Source organism: Fusarium proliferatum, assembly GCF_900067095.1.
Source record: "Fusarium proliferatum ET1 genome assembly, contig: FPRO_scaffold002, whole genome shotgun sequence".
Lineage (NCBI taxonomy): Eukaryota > Fungi > Ascomycota > Sordariomycetes > Hypocreales > Nectriaceae > Fusarium > Fusarium proliferatum.
Window position 1 is genome coordinate 634,100 of NW_022194791.1, and position 19,589 is coordinate 653,688.

A 19,589-nucleotide genomic window follows, 5' to 3' on the forward strand; every position below is an offset into this window, starting at 1 on the left:
GCTTTCAGTCTCCAGCCACGCCTAGCTTTCATTATCAATTCCCTGGTTCTCCTCCTCGTCAACTTCCATGGAAAACCTCAGGTTATGAATTTCCGCCGTCTTCCGCCATTCATTCTCACTCTCCTCAGAGATCTTAGCTCCCCCTCCTCCTGAGAGTCTCAAAATCGGCTCGTCGGGGTCATTGGGGTATCCGGTGCAAAAAACGAGAGTCGTGGACCACGAGTCTTTCAGCTCTACAGAGAGATATTCCGCCTTGGGCATTCGTGATACACATCGCGCAGCCGCCGCAAAATATTCATTCGCCACGTCGTCAACGGGATACATAGGATGCCAGCTATCTGGTGATCGCCATACGTTACGGACTACAAGCCGCTTCCCTGAGGGTGATATGTCTGATGGTGTGAGTTCGAAAGCTTTAAGACTTGGCCAGTGAGGCTTTTCAGCTGTTTCTGACTCTGATGGCCAGAGAATAGTAGGCTCAATGCTCCCTGTAAAAGAGAAATCTTTCAGGCCCTCTCTTTGCGAGAATTTACATAGTTCTCGGCTCAAAATGTCTTCTTCTGTCGGCGCCAAGGACATGGCATCCAACAGCAAGCGTGGATTAACATAGTAGTCGAGGTCGAACTGATGGATCGACGAAGGCAAGCCATTCAGCGATCGTGCGAGTTCTAACGAGTCTTGTTGTGAGAAATTACCATCGTCTGAAGTATATTTGAGTTGAACTTACCATTTCTCTCCTTCAACACATTCTCTGGTCCTCTCTGAGACATCAGGCGCAGAGTAAGCGATCCCAGACGCGACATCGTACCCACTATTAAGCAAAAAGAGCGCGGGGAGTAGAAGAAGCGATCAAACCCGCGGCAGAGGTAGAAACTTCGTATCATGGGCACTTCCGGGAGACTTGCTTTCAACTCATCAAAGTTGTCCTCGACGTGATCTTCCAGTTTACTGAGATAACTGGGGCCACTTGGAGCCCCGGGTATGGTAACGTTAAAGTCTACTAGTGGCTCGTCTTGCAAAGGTAGTTGGGCGAGCAACCGGAAAAGAGGCATAAAACCCGTGTCAATCTCAGCCCTTGTCGTTGGAGGATGTTCTTCATCTGGAGGTGAAAACGAGTAATCAAGCCGGCGGAGATATGAAAGACGCCTGGGTGTGAGAATGTTGTTGTCGATGGCATACAAGACAGATTCTGAGTTCAATTTGAGCTCACGGAATGAGGCTTCTTCAATCAGAGGTTGCCATCGGCGAGATAGTGCTGCTAAAGGTGCGAGACTGTGGATGGGAGGTCTAGTTTCGCCGAAGAATTTAGCTGGCGAGAAGTACTCATCTGGTACAAGGTGTTTAATTATATTGGATACGATCTCTGTTGCTAGTCGGTCCATTTTTGTGGTGTTGTTGCAATGCGTTGGAAGGGGAGAGTGACAATCATGATGGATTCAGTGAGCAGAAATCGATCACGGAACGGAGCGGAAAATATCCGTGTGTCACTTGTTGGCTGCTGCCTGTTACACGACCATTTTAGTGCATTGACAATTTACGATTCCTCCTGGTGAAGTAATTGCAAGTGACTTTTAATAGCTCATATTATTTTCCGAATATCACTAGACAGACGCGTCTGTATCTGAATGAACCTGGGCCCATTCTGGCCAAGACTCCAATCCGCCATCCGCATCAAACATCTCTGAACCTATAAAATTCGGATACATGAAAGAGAGATCTGGTGGTAACAATAACTCTTCGGAATTATAATAAGCACCAGGATTCTCAGATAATGCTCCGGAAACAAGAGGCGTTGAAGGTTGGAAATCTGGTCGAAGCTTTTGGAACTGTGCATGGACAATATCGCCTAGAATATGGGCAGCATGACAAGGCAACCCAATGGTCTTGAACCAGTTTATAAGCTTGAATACTATATTATCCAGCTCGATAGTGTCATAATTAGTTGCTCGCAGTTTGGACTCGTATGTGTGAACGATTCGACACAGAGTCAGTGCAGAGAAGCTGAGGATGTGATATATGTGATCTGTTAAATGGCGAGTCCGATCGTCGGTTGTGTCGATGGCAAGATTTATGATTATTTTTGAATGCTTGATCATTTCTTTGAGAACGGAACTGTGCATAACTGATTTGGGTGATTTGAGAGACTGGCAATGAGCCAGTAGGTGGGCGAAGTGGAAGCCCATTTGTAGAAACTGGGATCTGGGCTCGTCTGGATCATGTCAGCATTAATATTCAAGTACTTCGAGAATATACTTACGGAAGAGGACCATCCAATCCTGTTGCCATGCCTGTAGAGCGAGTTTAGTTCCCGCAAGGTCAACCTGAGCAATTCCACATTTGTTGTAGATAATCCAGTAGAGCTGAACTTCTGCTCCCATCCTCGCCTCGTAGTTGTTTACTTCATTCGACTTGACAAAATCAACACATTGGTCAACTTGTACTTGAGTCAGAAGTGAATGTCTGCGAGTTCCAACGCAGTACCTGTACTGAATTCAGCAGGCATCCCGTGAGAGGGCACTTGGGGACCTACTGAAGATGGGCGACACACAGGTGATTCCACAAACACCAAGCGTCCAGCGAATCACTGGTATGCTGAGACGAGCCGGGGCGGATAACGTCCATGAAGTGAGGGCTCGCGAGGGCTTGCTGAATCGCATAGCCTGTGAGCAGCCAGCTGTCTATACTCAAGGGAACTTGGCCTATAGTCGTCGACCAAAGGCTTAGTATGAGTACGGCTTGGAAGAACTCTTCAGTCTGCGGGACTTCTAGTAACGATGTTGTGATGAGGCGCTTCGATTCCTCAAAAAGCCTGGGAGCGAGCCGATCTGCCAGATTCTGGCTTGTGTGCCGGACGGATATCAGGAAGATGCTGCATAGAAGTAATGGAGATTTTCGGACTTGTAAGAGGAGTCTGTCTGTTGGGATGTCTTCTGGAAATCTGACCCATCTGCCATAGTGGACATGGAATCTGAAACAAGTCAGCTATTCATTATTTAACTGAAGATAGTGGTAGCTTACAGTCCTAATAGTGAGTGGGCTGTTTGTAGCGAGACAAGTCCTGTTGAGATAACGTCTGATTGGGGCCCTGTTTGTGCAATTGCTTGCTCGGGCGAGTGAACTCCTGCATCGGTTGCAGCATCTCGTATTAAAAATACCGGAGCAGGGTCGAGTTCTGCAGCCTGCACTGGCACTTCCACCACAGAAGATCTATTCTGATTTGACGAGCCAGCGATTTCATCCAGTTTCGAGTCAAGTTTATCGACTAAAGCGCTGACTGTCCGCTCAAGTCTTTCTAACCTACACGAACTGTCAATGAAAACTCCTCGTACTCCCAATTATACAAACCTATCGTCAACTGAACTTCTCCGAACTCGAACAGCCGAGCCTGGACGTGAAATGTCTATTTGTTCACGTATGGGTGGTGAGATCGAGCGTCGATGGCCGTTAAAGTCCAAGGAGCATCGTTGAGATAAGGTCTTGCAACGCAAACAAGTTCCATTTGAGCTGCTGGAAGCGTAACAGCGAGTTTTGTATTTGCGGCAAAGATCACATGCTTTTGAAGCTCTACCAGATCGTACAGGCGGCATATTAATAGTAAGGGATCTGCATGCAGGAAACAAATGTTGAACATAGATAAGGAGTTCGATGGTTTATCGTGCCTTATCAGTAGCTATGGCGTGCTAGGGCGATCACGTGGAAGCTACGTAGATATAAGTGGCATCGACAACCTCATGGATTCAGAAAGTGTCTTTGAGGAGATTTATTGTGAGACCCTTCGGTTAGTTACGTACGTAGATTTGCAAATGCGTGGAGATTTTAAGTACGTCTGAAAGATTGGTAATTGATTGAAACTTACGGATGACCCCAGCGAACAGAATGAATGTTTAAAAAGGCCAGCACTCTTAGGGCCGATGCCCGTTAGGAGCAAGGCTTTCAAACCCATCATGAAAGAATTACATAATACCATGAACACCCCCAATGTTGTCTGAAATACGCCAATTATAATCTTTCTGGCTCTGGTCTCAACCAGCGATGCCAGAGTCTAGGGTGACAGACGATGGACAAGGTGAGGCCAGGTGAGCAAACAGCCGAAGATCAGCCACGGCGAGCACCCCACTACGGGCACCTTTAAATTTTGCGCGGATCGCGTTCCTCTCTTCTTCTTTTTCTTTTCTCCTTATGACCCTCTTCATTCAAGAAATCGTAAGTCCTTCACCACGCACAAATCCTCGCATTTTGCTAACATTTACCTCGCAGATGATGAGAACCGCGTGTTTAATATGATGCAGTGCCTCCTCCCCGGACCTCGAAACCCTCTGCCTCTCGGGGCAGCTTAAGCGGTTTCGTGGCGAGGTGAGGTTGGTACCATGAAATGGGCGTTCGACACAGACCTTGTTACAAGCATCGGACGCGATGGAAAAAAGCTCTGACTTATCATGAATGAAAGAGGGGATTTCTTGTTTGGTTCGTGCGGCTGGGGTAACTCGGCATGCAGAAATTGAACCGTTCTGACAGGTAGGTTTTTGTTTTTTGCGATTGAGGGAACTGGGGAGCGAGCCTCAAGTGAGGTTTCGCGTATATATGTGTACTACGAATTGAATTGAATTAAATTTTGTATCTTATTTGTAATTACAAACCTTGTGCTTCGCGACCTGCTGTTTTTGATAGAGTGAATGTGCCGTCCCTTGTCTAGAGCTGTATCAGGTGAAATGAGTTCTTGGTGAGACGTGAAGAAGCGAAGAGATTATCACACAAGCAACCAAACACGCAGGCGAACGGCCACAGGCAGACTGTGTTTGTGCTATCTGAAAGCCCAACGATGCCTCAATTTGCATTTCTCTCAGAGAATAAAGTCCCCAGATTTCTTCAACCTCATGGAACATCGCCATCTCTGCAGTGGAGCTATCTTGGCGCAATCAAGTCCCTCTGAAATGAGAAGACAAAAGAATCCATGGTGACGACATCAGTAGCGTCCCCTGGAATTACAGTGGGAGAGTAACGCCCGCCCGTGTCGGAGTCAACCACCTTTCCGGAGGACACGAGTTTGGAGGGTACATTGTAAGACCGCCGAGCATCGCTGTGAGGCAAAGGTACCTCTCTATCATCCACATCTCTCAGAATCTCCACCTTCTCGTCCTACAACCACCAAAGCCCAACCTCAAGTCAACGCCAACCCGAACAGCACACACCCCTCCCCTTGTCCTGCCACGCCCCAGAATCGTCCACGTCCCCCGGCGCGGATGCGGACACTCTCTCGTTGTCTCTCTCGGTCAACTCTCTTTCTTCGTCCAAGACCCTTTCAATATCTCTTTTTGCGCTGGTCACTTTGAAGCGACCTGACACGCTCGACTCGCTCGCCTTCTGCTGCAGCAGCTCTTATCGTCATCCTCGCATCGAGCCCCCCCCGGATCCCCGGCCATCATCATCTGTCACCGTACCCCGTCGCTCGTTGCAACGTCCGTCGTCTGAACTTTTTGTCCCTCCATCGCTCGGCGATTATAAGCTCGATATAGCTCCCGAGCTCCTGTTAGAATCATGTCAAGCTCCTTCGAAAAGTCCGTCAAGGGCGCAACGAAGATCAAGGTACGTGTGCGGTCTTGGCGGCGCGCTCTTGATGAGCCTAATATCAGCGGCTATCATGAGCCCAACCAATTTTCCTCGATGGGCGCTGGTTCTCACGATTCGACTTGGTACTGATCTTGGATGCTATAGAATGCTCCCCCAAAAACGAAATACATCGAACACATTCTCGTAGCTACCCATTCCGGCGAAGCTGGCGTCGGCGAGGTCTTTCGCGCTCTCACATACCGTCTCCGCGATTCAACATGGACCGTCGTCTTCAAAAGTCTAATTACTGTTCACCTGATGATCAGAGAGGGATCTCCTGATGTCACGCTCGCCTTTCTTTCGACGCATCGCAATGTGTTAGCGATTAGCAGCTTTACAGATGGTACGTTCCACGCAGGCCGAAAGATATCTGGGTATGGGCATTGACAGATTGGCAGCACAAATCCAAGGACGAAATATCCGACATTATGCCCACTATCTAGCTGAGAGAGCTCGCGCATACGAGAAGACGAAGACGGATTGGGTGCGCGCTTCTGAGTCAAGACTTGAGAAGCTTTCGGTTGAAAAAGGATTGTTACGGGAGACGGAGATTGTTCAAAGCCAACTGGAGGCTTTACTAAAATGCGACGTAAGTTGGGACCATAGCAGGAGAGACAATCCCGAGAACTGACAATCCCAGGTGATGGAAAACGAGCCAGAGAATGAAATTACCATAACTGTTTTCCGACTGCTTGTCTTGGATCTGTTGGCACTATTTCAGGTTCTCAACCAAGGGCTCATCAGCATTCTCGGTATGTTTGCCCCTCCCCCTCTGTCTCAGCCCGCCACTTTGACTAACATTCCGACCCCTTCAGGTCACTTTTTCGAGATGTCAAAGGTGGATGCCGAACGTGCTATGGCCATTTATCGGAAATTCACAAAGCAAACAGACTACGTCGTTCAATATCTGAGCGTAGCTCGTCAGCACGAACACCACACTCGGGTCGAGGTGCCCAAGCTCAAGCACGCACCTGTCAACCTTGGACGCCAGCTGGAGGAGTATCTTCACGACCCCGATTTTGAGGTTCACCGAAGACAATATCTGGCTGAGCAGGATGTGAAGAAGATTGGTGGAGGTTCAAGCTCGAAGCAAGGAGGCCTCAGCAAGAAGAAGAGCACCGATTTCCCCGAACCAGCGTCCAACAACCCCTTCCCCAAGATCACGGCCTCGTCGAGCGGGAACAGGGCACCAGAGTCGAAACCGCAAGCCAACAAGGGTCCCGACCCTGATCTGATCGACTTCTTTGACTCTATCGAACAGAATCAGACACCGATGAGCATGAACCCCCAGCCTCAACAGCAGGCTTTCCAGCAGCAGCCGACAGGCATGCCGTTTCAGCAGAACGGTTTCGCCACCCAGCCTACTGGGTTTGCCTCCAACAGTCCATTCCAACAGCCTCAGCAAACCGGGTTCATGCAACCGCAGCAACCCCAGATGCAGCAGCCTCAGATCCAACTACAGCCCGACTTCACCGGGGCTGGTTTCGGAGGCTTCACTCCTCAACAACAAGCCTTCCAACCAAGCTCGCTCGCACCAATCCCTCAGGATACAATGGCCAGCTTTCCCAACGCGGCCCCTCAAATCCAACAACCTGTTCAGAACGGATCGCCTCAGGGCCTCCAACCGATGCAAACTGGAAGCACCAACCCTTTCCGCCAGTCTATGCTCATGGCCCAACAAACAGGTCTTCCATCATCTGCTACACCTGCTCTAAACCGCCAATCTACAAACCCATTCGCTCGAACATCACCACAGCAAAACACTTCTCCTTTCGCCCAGGCTTCAAACTCACCTTTCCAATCACCATCTCCTCAACAACCTGCTCTTCAACCTACACCAACCGGCACAAACCCCTTTGCACGAAACTCCACGATGCCAGCGCCAAACCAAGAACAGCGTCCGCAAACAGCCGGCGCTGCTCTCGCTCCTCAACCAACCGGTACAACCAATCCCTTCCGAAACGGCGCCTTTGTCAACCACAACACAGGCATGGGATGGCAAGCCAACCAGCAGCCCATCGGAGGAGGCCTCGACCAACTTCCCACAGTACCTGTATTCCCTCGTCCTGCTCAACAGACACCCTGGCAGCAATAAGACTATCGAAGCAGCAGTTCCAAATAAGAACCACATTATCTTACAAGCTCAAATCAAGACATAATTCGCATCGCGTTTTCCACAGCGCCCTTTTGTTTCCGTTTCTTGGCTGTAACAGCCTCCCTTTCCATATAGTAAGCGAGGCGTTTTCGGGGGATGAGATTCGAAATGAGGATTGCAAGGCCACAGGATGAGCACACAGGAGGATACAGTATCCTTCTGAAAATGCCCTTGAATCCTCTCCTGGTGATTTTTCCTTTTGGATTAGTATAGTAGCAGTCATATAAAAATACAATTATCATCAATTATTTCTCTGTATTCACTGTGTCTGGTGTATGCCCTCTGTAGCCATGATATCGTGTCATTTTTACCATCTTCAAAACTCCAATTCCGTTATATCCCTCTGCATTTTCCCAAACTCCCAAACTCCATAGCTATGCCCGTTTAAACGACGAAAAATCATCTACTAGAACGGATCGTCGACGTCCATTATACCCCCAGTATCTCCCGTCGCAGCAGCTTCTTTCGCTCCCGCCGTAGCAACACTCTTCTCAACCTTCTCCTCATCCACAAACACTCCCAGCCCTGAAAAAGCCTCGAACAATGCTCGTGTGAGATACTCATCAGGACTGTATCCTCCAGCCTTGTACTCAGGCTTCGTCCTTGTGATCTCGACCCACTCGTTGCTGTACGTCGCTAGTTTCTCCGGCGCAAGGTCCACGCGCTCTGGCATGACGCGCACGCCGCCGTACGGATCGTATGGCTTGTTGTCCACAACAACTGCCTTCTTCTCGCGTAGTCCTCTGATAGAGAGACCGCTGCTTCCTGCGGCGCTGAGTGCTGCGTCTCGCTTGTTGTGTCCTCGTTTCTTGAGCATGATCTTGTCCATCGCCTCTGATGCACGGCCAGTTTCTGCGCTTTGCAGAGAGTCGAGCATTTCCTCTCGGAAGCGCTTGGCGTTGGCTTTCTCCTCGAGTTCTTCTTGTTGTTCACGTAATCGTCGCTGTCGAGCTTCTTCCTCCTCTGCTGCGATACGACGTTTACGAGCATCATCTGTCTCGCGCGCAAGACGCCTGTTGCGCTCAATGTCCGCCTTGTGCTTCGCCTCCCACTCGCCAAGTTGCGCCTCAGCCTTCCTCCTCTCCTCGTCCGTGCCATAAACAAGATCACACGTCAAACACTCCACCATCTCCAGATACTCATTATAATCGTCCAGCGTCTCAAAGTCCTCCTCAACCTTGTTAAACACCGCAGCCACTCGTCTTCGAATATCGACTTCACGCTCCACGGCAAGATCCGCGAAGAAGGCAGTCTTGAAACCGCGAAGACGAAGGGTCTTGTGGCAGCCGGCATAGGGACATTGGTTGGGACCGTCTTTGAAGATTCGCTCGACGCAGGTCTTGCACATCCGGTGGTAGCACTCTGGGTTGATGCGAAATTCCATGTCGCGGTTGAAGTAGCGTGTTGTCTTGCATACGGGACATGTCTCGTCTTGGTCTGGCGGTGGAGGCGCGTTAAGATCTGTGGCGTGGCGTATTGAGACGCCTGCGCGAGACATTTTGGCTGACGAGTGCAATGGCTGTGCGGTTGATTGGAGGGCCGAGGTTGTGAAGAGAAGAAGAGGAAAGGAAACGCTTTGTTATAGTGAAGAAGTGATTAATCAGTGACTACCTTATCAAATGTTGGTTCTGCACGGCTGACGAAACGGGGGTAGCAGGCTTGCCGGGGAGATTCCCATTGGTCAAAGCTCTGAACGACGTGGCCCCACCTTCTAGCTGCCCCTCCATGAATTGTCAGCCTTCTCTCATAACCAACAGCTTCCATCGATTTCTCCCCTCAGAAGATATCACAACCTCTTCAAAAACATCACCATGGCTGATAACGGTGAGTGCTATTTTAAGCCCTCATTCTATGGGTGGCCATAGACAGATTCATTGTCAATTCTAAGCCTCACGTACTGACTCTCACAGAACCTACACCCGCTGAGACCGCCGCTGCTAACGCAAAGGAGGCCCAGGAGCAGGCTGCTCTTCCCTACAAGTGGACTCAGACCATCTCAGAGCTCGACGTCACCTTCAATGTACCCGGAAACCTCAAGTCGAGAGATCTCGTCATTACTATCAAGAAACAGAGCCTACAGGCGGGTATCAAGGGCCAGGATCCAATCATCCAGGTACACACATACATCTCAAGCCACATCTCATACACCAACTAACCCACAACAGGGCGATCTCCCCCACGCCGTCCATGTTGACGACTCTACATGGACGCTCAGCACCAACTCAGACGGCACCAAGACAGTTGAGATCCACCTCGACAAGGTGAACAAGATGGAATGGTGGGCGCATGTTGTCACCTCTGCCCCCAAGATCGACGTGACCAAGATCCAGCCAGACAACTCCAAGCTCTCAGATCTCGACGGTGAGACTCGCGGCATGGTCGAGAAGATGATGTTCGACCAGCAGCAGAAGGAGAAGGGCCTGCCTAGCTCAGACGAGCAGAAGAAGGCTGATATCCTCAAGAAGTTCCAGGAGCAGCATCCCGAGATGGACTTTAGCAAGGCCAAGATCCAGTAAAAAGTACATACGACGAAGCCCCCATTGAAGAATTAAAAGACGTTTCAATTCGTTACTTGTTGTGTTTCTTCATCTTGTTTCTAGAGCAATTGCTGCGCGCTCGAGAAAGGCGTTGAAGTTTTTCACTTGTTGGAGCATACCGCCTGCGGAGCTCGATGAGCTGGCTTCGTCTGTGATGCGTGCGACGAGAAGCTCGAGGTTAGCCAGATCGGCCTTTTTCTCTTGGGCGCGTGAGAGTTCAGGGGCGTCTCGTCCTCGTTCGACTGCCATGTCTATATCATGCATTATAGCTGAGGTGTCGAGTCGGTACTGATATGATTAGCTGGTGTTGCATTCAAGAAAAGCAGTGGGCAACTCACTTTTGACTCTTTGGTGTCCTCTTCGTGCTTGATGCGTACAGCATCCATCTTGAGCGCGACTTGTTCCCTCTCTGCCTTGAGACGTAATATCTCTTCTCGCAGAGAGAGCTTCTCTCGCTGTACCAGACGAACACGCTTCCGTAATGATTGCCAGTCCATGAGGTGAATTGACTAACTCGTCAGTCCCGATACTTCCCACACCGGGCGAAAACAACTTACCAATTGTAATAATCGAGACGTAAGCTCTTCCTTGTACGCCTCAAGTGCCCGTATCTTGATCCGGCATTCTTTCTTCTTATCCTTCTCCTCGGTATTCTGTAGCGCCTCAAGGAGCTTTGCTACCGTGCCATCGATGACTTCCAAACAGGCCTGTGCAAAGACATCCACCGCTGTCACTCCAGTTGTCGTAAAAGGGAGATCCGCCGCGAGTTGATCTTCTTCTTCGTCATCGTCGCCGTTGATGAACTTCTTGACGTTGACGAAGCGCTGAACTGTGACCTCAATTGCTGAACCGTCGCTGACTCGCCGCTCTTTGGCGGCTTGTTTCGTCCTGCGGACCTGCTTCGGTAGTGGTTTTTCTTGTGTTTTTCGTGATTTCGATTTCGTAGGCTTTGGTTTGGCGGCGGGTTGCTTCTGTGTCGCGGGGCTTCTTGATGGTCGTCCACGGCGTCGTTTCGCTGCCGGTTCTTGAACTTCCTCTTCTTCCGCTTGTTCGTCCGGCTCAGCGACTGGCGACTGAGATGGGAGACTTCTGCGAGGCCGCTTTCTCCCAATTGTCTTGGCCGCTTCAACTGCCTCGATAGCTTCCGCTGCCTCTTCCTCCTCCTGTGGTTCCTCCTCTACTACGGGCGCTTCTTCACCTTCCTCCACTTCAGGTTCCGCGTCTTCTGTAGCGTCATCCGATCGCTCATCATCCGCAGGTGCGTGATCCGCTCGATTTGGTGAGAGCTCGTCTTCCTCATCTTGCTCAGCAAGCCTAGAAGGTCGCCTTTGTGACAGTCTCGATCGAATTACGGCGGGACCTTCACTCCGTCGCACCTTGCGCACGAGCGGCGAGGAGGAAGGCGGCGCATCGTCCTCTTGTAACGTCGTGTGTAGTCGTGTCGTTGACGATATGGCTTCGCTCATACGTACGTCCTGTCGCTTGTTCGCAACATCTTGCGCAATTTGTTCCAGTGACCTGCGGCTGGCCCGTCGTTGCGATGCTTGTTCGGAGGGTTCATTATCCGGTAGCACCGGTAACTCAACATCAGCGTCATTCTCGTCTGGCGCTTCGACTTCTGGGCTCGGTAATTCAGATTCTGGCTGCGGCTCTGGTTCGACCTCCTCCTCGGGTTCTACGTTCGGCTCCTCTACAGCATCGGGAATACGTTCTTCCTCCTCTCGCGATTCACCTGTCGTATCCTGCGCGCCAGATTCCTTAGATGTTTCTGGCAGATCGTAGGGGTCTCTCGATCGAGGCGATCGTCTCCGTGCGCTTCCTTGCGCTTGTGCAGACGGTGGCGGTTCGTTATCCAATCTTCTCCTCTTAGCAGAAGTATTCGGTGTTCGGCGCTCCGACGATGTATGGGGTGCGGGTGCAGGTGCGGCGGGAGTCGAGCCAGCTATGTTAAGGCCAGCGATGTCGAGGTTGAAGGAGTCATCTTCGATGTTGGCACGCCTTGAGTCGCATTAGCACAAGTACCTTGGTCATTCCGGAGACAAGCTCATACTGGGCACCTCGTAGACGCTCGTTCAACCGATCAGCGCGGCGCTGTTGGCCTGTTTATTGTGTTAGTGACTTGATCGACTGCTTGATCATGGGAATCGCTATTGGCATACCTGTGGCCATTGTGGGGGGAAAGGGCACCTATATCTTTCTCTGCGCATTCGATTTTATCCAGGGACAGTATTAAAGCTGAATGCGCTGGTGATGTTTCAATTGGGCGTTTTTTAATTGCGATGTTGATGGAGCAATGTTTGGATATACTTGTGACGCGTGGGGTGGACGCGTTCTAGAGCCGCGGGGCATCGAAGCAATTAATCGACTGATGGGCCAAATCGGCCGACCAATGACTATCTGCAAGACAAGACTAGAACATGATATTATAAAGTATTTTCTTAGGTTTTGTGTCGATTATAAATTTGCAAGATCTGCATGATTTCTCCCATCATAACCATGGAATTTCTGATGTCAACCAAGTAAATAAAGCCCCAAGACTTTTATAAGACGGCCAGCCGCCATCAACCGGGTATTATTAGTATTGTATATCCCTTTCCAGTCTATCCTTGGTATACCTTTCCTGCTCGACAGAGCTGAACGCCTTTTAAACAAGCCTCAGTCCTATGTACATGATAACAGCTGAAGACTAGTTCATAGGAATCCACTGCATCTTTTCTGTGTCGAATCGGTGACTAATCCCTTGTCAGTTCTCATGGACACACACGCATACACGTTGCATTGGAAGATCATACTCATGGTAATCAGTCCTTGACAATGCTCCCTTACCGTACTCCGAAGCCAGGATTTCCTTGTACCTGTACGGAATCTTGGCTTGAACACCTTCGAAGGTGGTGTCTAACAGAGGAAAGATGTACTTGTCCTGCCACATGAAGCTTTAGCACAAGGCAACGATCATTGCCATATGTACGATACGCACCTTGAACTCGTGGTCATGCTTGTCGTACATAACACCGTCGCCCATCTCATGCCCAGGGTCATACCTTGCCGCAGTGATGTCAATAAACAGGCCGTTCTGCATATCGATCCACCTTGCGTCAATGAAGTTCATGTAATCATCCCTCTCACGATATTTATGATACGGGTTGATCTCCAGCTGAAAGAAGCAACCCTCCGGACAACCATCGTACTGGTAGTAATAGATAGTCATGTTATGATAGGCAGCGAGGAAATACATGTCTGCCTCAGTAACTGAGACATCAGCGTCAAGGTCCCATGGCATGACCTGAGAGAATCCTTTCGGTTAGAGAGGGGTCTAGACATGTGAAGTTATGGATATCCGTTATTCTCACCTTCTTTCCCCACCACCAGCCGAGAAGGGAGCCATGCATTAGCCAGGTCTGGACTCCCAGATCTCGAAATGTGGCTAGGTATGTCTGCATGAGGACTTTGAGGCCTGCATTCTGAAGATGTGGCTCGAGGGCTTCACCAAAATATCTCAGATCATAGTGGGGATATTGTCTGAGCGAGCCCTTGTTAGTTTTCTGTGCGGCGTTGTTGGTTGTTGGTTTGGTAACTCACGATGCTTCCCCTGCAAGTTCCGTTAGTCAAAGACCTTCTCGTTTAGGATACGATGGCCAATTCGATTGGGCATAAGGGTGAACTTACTAAAGTATTTCGGTGGAGGAGCGTCTCTGGTGGGAAGTTTCTGTTCAAGCTTTTGCAGCACGTCGGGGACTCCAAAGGCACTAGCGCTGGTGATCCAACCCAGGGCAACGGCAATGGATGCCGATAGTCTCATGTTATATCCGTATTCCGTCTGCCTGGGAGGCTGTCACTACACGTGGTCGTCGAGACTCAATGGTCAACGCGTATAGTCAGTTTAGGTTGGTTACGTGGACTCTGTGGTGATGTTTCTGGAGATCTGCAGGGGTAGAGGCTCGATCGCTCGTAGGCTGGCTCGTAACTTGAAAGGGGGCGTGCGGTAATGACGTTGAGACTGGAAGCCAGTGAGAGATACTTAAATCAAAGCATTACCTAGTGAGTATTATGTTCACGAGAATATAAGAAGATGTGAAGTGTGTGCTTCTTGGTGTTGAGAATAATTAGATTAGGTACAGTCTGCACGATTCAGTGAGCGTACAGACAATTAATTGTTTGATGTTCCCGTGGCTCCCACACATCCGACGTAAAGGTCCGCGTCACCAGCTGAAATCATCCATATCGATAAGACGAACTGCCTGTATCTCTCAATAATAGATCGCAACAATTTATATGAATTATATCAACCTCTCTCTAGGCATTCATGAGGCGCATGTGTCCGGAAATGGACCTGATGTGGCCGCTTAAAATGCATCTTCATGCCTCATAAATTCAGTCACTGACACTGACGCAAGCTCAAATGCCCCCCCAGACACGCACATTTTAAGGTTGCCCAGCCTAGACTGGCCCGTCTCCACCTCCTCCTCCGTCCCTCGCATCGCCAAGCTGAAGCTCAGCTGCCTAAGCTCCCTCATCTTCAACCTCCACTAACCTTAGCCTTATACCCGGCTACTTGTCATCTTCAACCCCTCCCATCAAACCAGCGATTCCGCCGCGCTTCTCGTATTCCCTTTTTCTCTCGAGTCGCTCGACGCAAACGCACCAACGGCCGATACCTCCTTTTCCCGCCCTTGACAATGGGCGCGTGGAACGTACGTCTACGAAACATCATCATGCACTATCAGACCGACAAACTGACAGCACCATAGCTCTTCCGTGTCCTGGGCGACTTGTCCCACGCCCTCTCCAAATGCATCCTCATCTTCGCTATTCATCGAAACAGGAGCGCTGAGGGCGTCTCTCTCATCACGCAGATCCTCTACGCCCTCGTCTTCTGCACACGTTACCTCGACCTCTTCATCGAGACGGTGCCATGGAACATCGTGTTCAAGATCTTCTACATCATCTCGTCTATCTACATCCTTGCCATTATGCAATGGATCTACCCTCGATCGCGTGAGCGTGAGATTGCTTGGAAAATTGGCGCCGTCATCCTCGGTGGCTCATTTGTCCTGTCTCCGTTCGTCATGCTCATCTTTGAGAGCCACAAGGGTTTCCGACCTGTAAGCTACCGTTGCCTGACAGCTTGAACGTTGCTAACAACTTGTAGTGGATGTGGGTGTTCTCCCAGATTCTCGAGTCCGTTTGCGTTCTTCCTCAGCTTCTCCTCCTTCGACAAACAACCGTCCCCACCGTTATCGACTCCTTCTACCTCGTCGCTCTCGGTTCCTACCGCGCCCTCTACTGTGTCAACTGGTTCATCCGTGAATTCGAGATCTCCGGCAAGAAGCCCAACACCGTCTCCGTCATTTTCGGCATTATCCAGACTGCCCTGTACATCGACTTTGCCTGGGTTTACTACACTCGCCAGCGCGTCAAGCTCCGAGGTGGCGGCATTGTCGACGCTGATGACATGTCTCGCGGATGGCTCCTCCGCCGAATCTTCGGAAAGCGCTTCGAGAACAACGATGATGACGAGGAGAGTGGCCCTGGTGGATTCGAAGATGAGCAAGGTGGCCGACGAGGAGCTCGACCCAAGTGGGGAGCTCGGGGTATCTCAGTCAGTGCCGATGACGGCGTTCTCGAGCAGGACCGACACAACCGTGACCAGGACGAGTTCGGTGGCCCAGTCGACCCTGACGCCAAGATGCAAGACCCCGATGAGCTTGCCCGAGCTCTCGACGATGACGACGATGAGCAGACACCACTGCGACCTGGACAAACAGAAGGCCAGCCCAGCGGTCTTCAAGGCGGCGAGGGATGGCGCGACTAAGGCACCAAGCTTCCACGCCGAACTACAGCTTACATCACTTTTACGAACGCGAGTATGAACTCGAACGGAGTATGACGGATTATTTATTTGGAATGTCTTGAAAGTTGAAAGGTCTACCACGTTGCCATATCAGTGCTGCGTTTGATGCAATGCGATGCATGGAACTGCGTTAGAAGAAGAGAGGGAGAGCTGGTCTTGCTGATCTAGCAATGTTTCTAGGGGTATTCATGGGTCAGATTTATGTACACATAGCGGAATTCTAACAATGCTAATCTCAAGACGAGATGAATTGGAATTCGGTCACTCTAAGATCACGCATGTCACATTTGCGATTTGAACCAAAGAAGGGGTCGATGTGTGGATAATATTCAGGCAATAACCATGCCCATTCCTGCGCTCAAACCAGTGCAGTTGTGTTGAGACAATCCCATCCCTTTCCACCATCGCCACCATGTCCTTCAAGGACAACCAACGAGAAGCTCCCAACAATTCGCGCCGTCTGACAAGGAATCTTTCCAGTCCTGTCTTTTACAACTCCCATCAGCGGCATCCCAAGCCGCTAGAATAAAACTCCGATAATAACAAGACACAAAAAGCTAAATCGTAGCGAATGGAAAGAAAAAATAGTCATATACTAGTAATAACATAAACGTCTTGAAACCGCAGGGTATTTCCTTCAATGGACGAAGCGCTTCTCAAACTCTGCAAATAGCTTTGGGGTGATTTCATCGCTGCTCATGCCCTCAATCTCGACGAGCACGCCCTTCTGGGCGTAGTGGTTCAGAACAGGCTCGCTGGTCTCTTGGAACTTCTTGTATCGTGCTCTGTAAACTTCCTCGGAATCATCAGGGCGCTGAATCAATCGCTCGCCGGTGACGTCGTCAATTCCAGGGACTCGAGGCGCATTGAAGCTGGTGTTGTAGACTCGGCCAGAAGGCTCGTGGACCCAACGTCCGAGGATTCGCTCGAGAATAACAGATACGGGAGTCTTGAGGGAGACGACGAGATTGATCGGGATAAGCTTGTCGAGAGGACCAACTTGAGAGGCTGTTCGGGGGAAGCCATCGAGGATGAACGAAGCGGAGGGGTCGTTTGAGGCCTTGGAAGGACGGTGGCCGTCGAGGAACGGAGCGTTGATGAATGGATCAGAAGCAGCGCTATTGAAAGAAGCCTCCATCGCCGTCGCTTCGGAAGAAAGAGTCATGACGTTGGGGCCTCCATTCTTGGCGAGCCATCCCCGAGTGAAGAATTCGTTGGAAATAAGTCGCAGGATAAGATCATCAGCAACAAGTCCGCCCGACTTCATCGTATTCTCGACCTTGATCCCTGTACCATTATTAGCATACGCCTAAATGCTCCAATTGAGGGGAAACCAACCGAGGGGTGTCCTCTCCTTGACATTTCGACGCAAGAGATCACCAGTACTAATCTGATTGAGCTGAGGAAAGCGAGCGAGCAATCGCTCGCTCTGTGTCCCTTTACCAACGCCAGGTGCACCAAAGAGGATGACGCGAGCGGCCTTGTTCAGGTTCATTCTAGGCGACCTGTAACGATTGAGGCCGTCGCGAGTTGAAACAATTGAAGAACTTTTCACGTCGGAACAAAAGAATGAAAAAGTTGCGCTTCTATGCGGTGAATGAGAAAAAGGTTGTAGGTGAGGATCCAAAAAATAGTCGTTCGAGGTTTAATTTCTTGTTGAGGGTGGATGGGACGATACTTTCGGAGATGGCGCGGGGAGATTGTTGAGTTCGGGGAAATAAAAAGCAAGCACCGGCGGGGAATAGTTGTATAGGAGGATCAAGAGGTTGAGGGAGAGGAAATGATGGAATAAGCAGCCACGGGATTACAAAACAACAGTGAGCGATGGATTTGATTTATAACCAAGAAAGAGGGAAAGACGAGATGCGTTGAGTTGAGGTGGGTGGGAGCAAGGTTGGAAGTGGGGGGCTTATGTAGTGTAGATAGGGCGAGGCAAAGCGCTGTTGGTGTTGAGTCCAAGTCGCAAGCGCGGTACTTTGAGCTTGCGCTGTAATTCACTGAGGATACAGGTACCGTTCGTTCACTGAAGATGGTGTGGACCGTGCAATGAAGGGAACGGTCAGGGTGGGTGGGCAGGGACCAATCTCGACAAGTTGAATCTTGATGGCGGAGTCTATAACCGTGGCTTGCCGTCTTTAACATCTAGACTTTCAACGTTCTATTCTTGGTGATTTATATAATTTCATGGAATACAGGTATGGCTGAACTATTACCGGGACATTTCGGACTCCGGATGATGTGGCATATGATGAATGGGGTGGTAAGAGAGTCGGTGGTTTTGCCTTAAGTCCGGTACGGGCTTTGAGATCGAGACAGAAAAACATGGGAAAGGGGACGGTTAATTATCCCGTGTCATTTCAAGGTGTCATTTGTCGATCTGGGGAATAAAACGTGCACACTGCTTCTTGGCGCCGTTGATCCGATGCATGCAGCATCTTCGCTCAAAGTCCGAGATCGCTGACCTCGGCAGCATCACCATTTCTTTGTTCATAACAGAGGATATTCGAACTCGAGGTCAGGGACTCGAGTCTCGTTTCGTTCTAGAGTGCACCCTAGAAACAGTTGGCGGCGTTAACGGCATTCCAAGAAATGATGATGCCTACCTTAGCACGTGTGTTCCCTGCTAACCAATCAAGCTTGTCAGATTTGCTTTCCAAGAACCCCGGATTTTCCAAGGTGACAGACGGACACCTCGGCACACGGCATTACAAGCCACTGTGCATACCCGTGCAAGCGAGCGTGCCGTCATCGTGGTAACGTCAGCTTTAGGGTAGCGCAAGCTCTGTAGAGGAACTCACGGATAGCGGAAAGCCATGGAGAAATTAATTATTAATATTTAGAATAATTAATCTAAAGTCTCCTAAACATATCATAAGATTGCCTAAAGTGATCCTAAATTTATCTAAGCATTTTTCACAATTATGATCGTGGGCTCGAGTTTCCCCTCAGCGTGAATACGGTTGTTATATGCTAGTGCGGACTACCAAGATATAACTGCCTACCTCTGTCATCATCACGGCTTTAATCTAATTTATTCAATATGGAAAACAAGAAATAAGAAGAGCAAATAGGGATCATCCCCAGCATTGACATATAACCGCCCAACCACCGAAGCGTCCCATGCTGGTCCTCTTCTCTGATGCTGGATCAGGAGCCCCGAAGGCCGATGGGAGAATGGCTTAATCTCGATGAAGCTCATGCAATCAAAAACCTAGAGAGCCGCACCTACCATTCCATGTCAACACTGAAATTTGAGCTCGACAGCTATCTCATGATGACAGGCAGACAACAAGGGGAATGATGGCTGTGCCCTTCTTCTCAGTATGCTCCACGGCCATCCAATCACCAGCTTCCTCCTCTTTCAGGCAGCGTTCATCCAGAGCTTATCTACAGGCCCTGACTTCCCTCAAGGCTTCCACAGAGAGAGATACATCCAAAT

General features: G+C 50.0%; 9 protein-coding genes across 9 annotated transcripts; 3 read left to right on the forward strand and 6 right to left on the reverse strand.

The window, feature by feature from the left end:
* Positions 1 to 21: 21 nt before the first annotated feature.
* On the reverse strand, positions 22 to 1,382 carry FPRO_03608 (uncharacterized protein; the record flags this gene model as incomplete). The annotated part of the gene is made up of 2 exons (XM_031226161.1): positions 22 to 668; positions 728 to 1,382. 2 exons carry the CDS (start codon positions 1,380 to 1,382, stop codon positions 22 to 24), a joined length of 1,302 nt encoding a protein of 433 aa, XP_031076725.1.
* A 219-nt stretch (positions 1,383 to 1,601) lies between these two features.
* FPRO_03607 (uncharacterized protein) lies at positions 1,602 to 3,587 on the reverse strand (the record flags this gene model as incomplete). The annotated part of the gene is made up of 5 exons (XM_031226163.1): positions 1,602 to 2,209; positions 2,258 to 2,481; positions 2,531 to 2,968; positions 3,019 to 3,297; positions 3,346 to 3,587. 5 exons carry the CDS (start codon positions 3,585 to 3,587, stop codon positions 1,602 to 1,604), a joined length of 1,791 nt encoding a protein of 596 aa, XP_031076726.1.
* A 1,948-nt stretch (positions 3,588 to 5,535) lies between these two features.
* FPRO_03606 (related to YAP1802-Yeast Adaptor Protein, member of AP180 protein family) lies at positions 5,536 to 7,702 on the forward strand (the record flags this gene model as incomplete). The annotated part of the gene is made up of 5 exons (XM_031226164.1): positions 5,536 to 5,583; positions 5,713 to 5,950; positions 6,006 to 6,196; positions 6,248 to 6,359; positions 6,423 to 7,702. 5 exons carry the CDS (start codon positions 5,536 to 5,538, stop codon positions 7,700 to 7,702), a joined length of 1,869 nt encoding a protein of 622 aa, XP_031076727.1.
* Positions 7,703 to 8,168: 466 nt separating this feature from the next.
* On the reverse strand, positions 8,169 to 9,260 carry FPRO_03605 (uncharacterized protein; the record flags this gene model as incomplete). Its single annotated transcript, XM_031226165.1, has 1 exon — positions 8,169 to 9,260. The coding sequence occupies one exon, from the start codon at positions 9,258 to 9,260 to the stop codon at positions 8,169 to 8,171; it is 1,092 nt and encodes a 363-aa protein (XP_031076728.1).
* A 313-nt stretch (positions 9,261 to 9,573) lies between these two features.
* FPRO_03604 (putative nudC protein) lies at positions 9,574 to 10,278 on the forward strand (the record flags this gene model as incomplete). The annotated part of the gene is made up of 3 exons (XM_031226166.1): positions 9,574 to 9,586; positions 9,673 to 9,875; positions 9,928 to 10,278. The coding sequence occupies 3 exons, from the start codon at positions 9,574 to 9,576 to the stop codon at positions 10,276 to 10,278; spliced, it is 567 nt and encodes a 188-aa protein (XP_031076729.1).
* A 69-nt stretch (positions 10,279 to 10,347) lies between these two features.
* On the reverse strand, positions 10,348 to 12,468 carry FPRO_03603 (uncharacterized protein; the record flags this gene model as incomplete). Its single annotated transcript, XM_031226167.1, has 5 exons — positions 10,348 to 10,587; positions 10,638 to 10,808; positions 10,857 to 12,297; positions 12,350 to 12,398; positions 12,459 to 12,468. The coding sequence occupies 5 exons, from the start codon at positions 12,466 to 12,468 to the stop codon at positions 10,348 to 10,350; spliced, it is 1,911 nt and encodes a 636-aa protein (XP_031076730.1).
* Positions 12,469 to 13,042: 574 nt separating this feature from the next.
* FPRO_03602 (uncharacterized protein) lies at positions 13,043 to 14,098 on the reverse strand (the record flags this gene model as incomplete). Its single annotated transcript, XM_031226168.1, has 5 exons — positions 13,043 to 13,219; positions 13,277 to 13,582; positions 13,650 to 13,818; positions 13,879 to 13,888; positions 13,966 to 14,098. 5 exons carry the CDS (start codon positions 14,096 to 14,098, stop codon positions 13,043 to 13,045), a joined length of 795 nt encoding a protein of 264 aa, XP_031076731.1.
* Positions 14,099 to 14,975: 877 nt separating this feature from the next.
* Positions 14,976 to 16,111, forward strand: FPRO_03601 (uncharacterized protein; the record flags this gene model as incomplete). Its single annotated transcript, XM_031226169.1, has 3 exons — positions 14,976 to 14,990; positions 15,048 to 15,401; positions 15,449 to 16,111. 3 exons carry the CDS (start codon positions 14,976 to 14,978, stop codon positions 16,109 to 16,111), a joined length of 1,032 nt encoding a protein of 343 aa, XP_031076732.1.
* A 676-nt stretch (positions 16,112 to 16,787) lies between these two features.
* On the reverse strand, positions 16,788 to 17,645 carry FPRO_03600 (uncharacterized protein; the record flags this gene model as incomplete). Its single annotated transcript, XM_031226170.1, has 2 exons — positions 16,788 to 17,437; positions 17,489 to 17,645. The coding sequence occupies 2 exons, from the start codon at positions 17,643 to 17,645 to the stop codon at positions 16,788 to 16,790; spliced, it is 807 nt and encodes a 268-aa protein (XP_031076733.1).
* Positions 17,646 to 19,589: the final 1,944 nt, after the last annotated feature.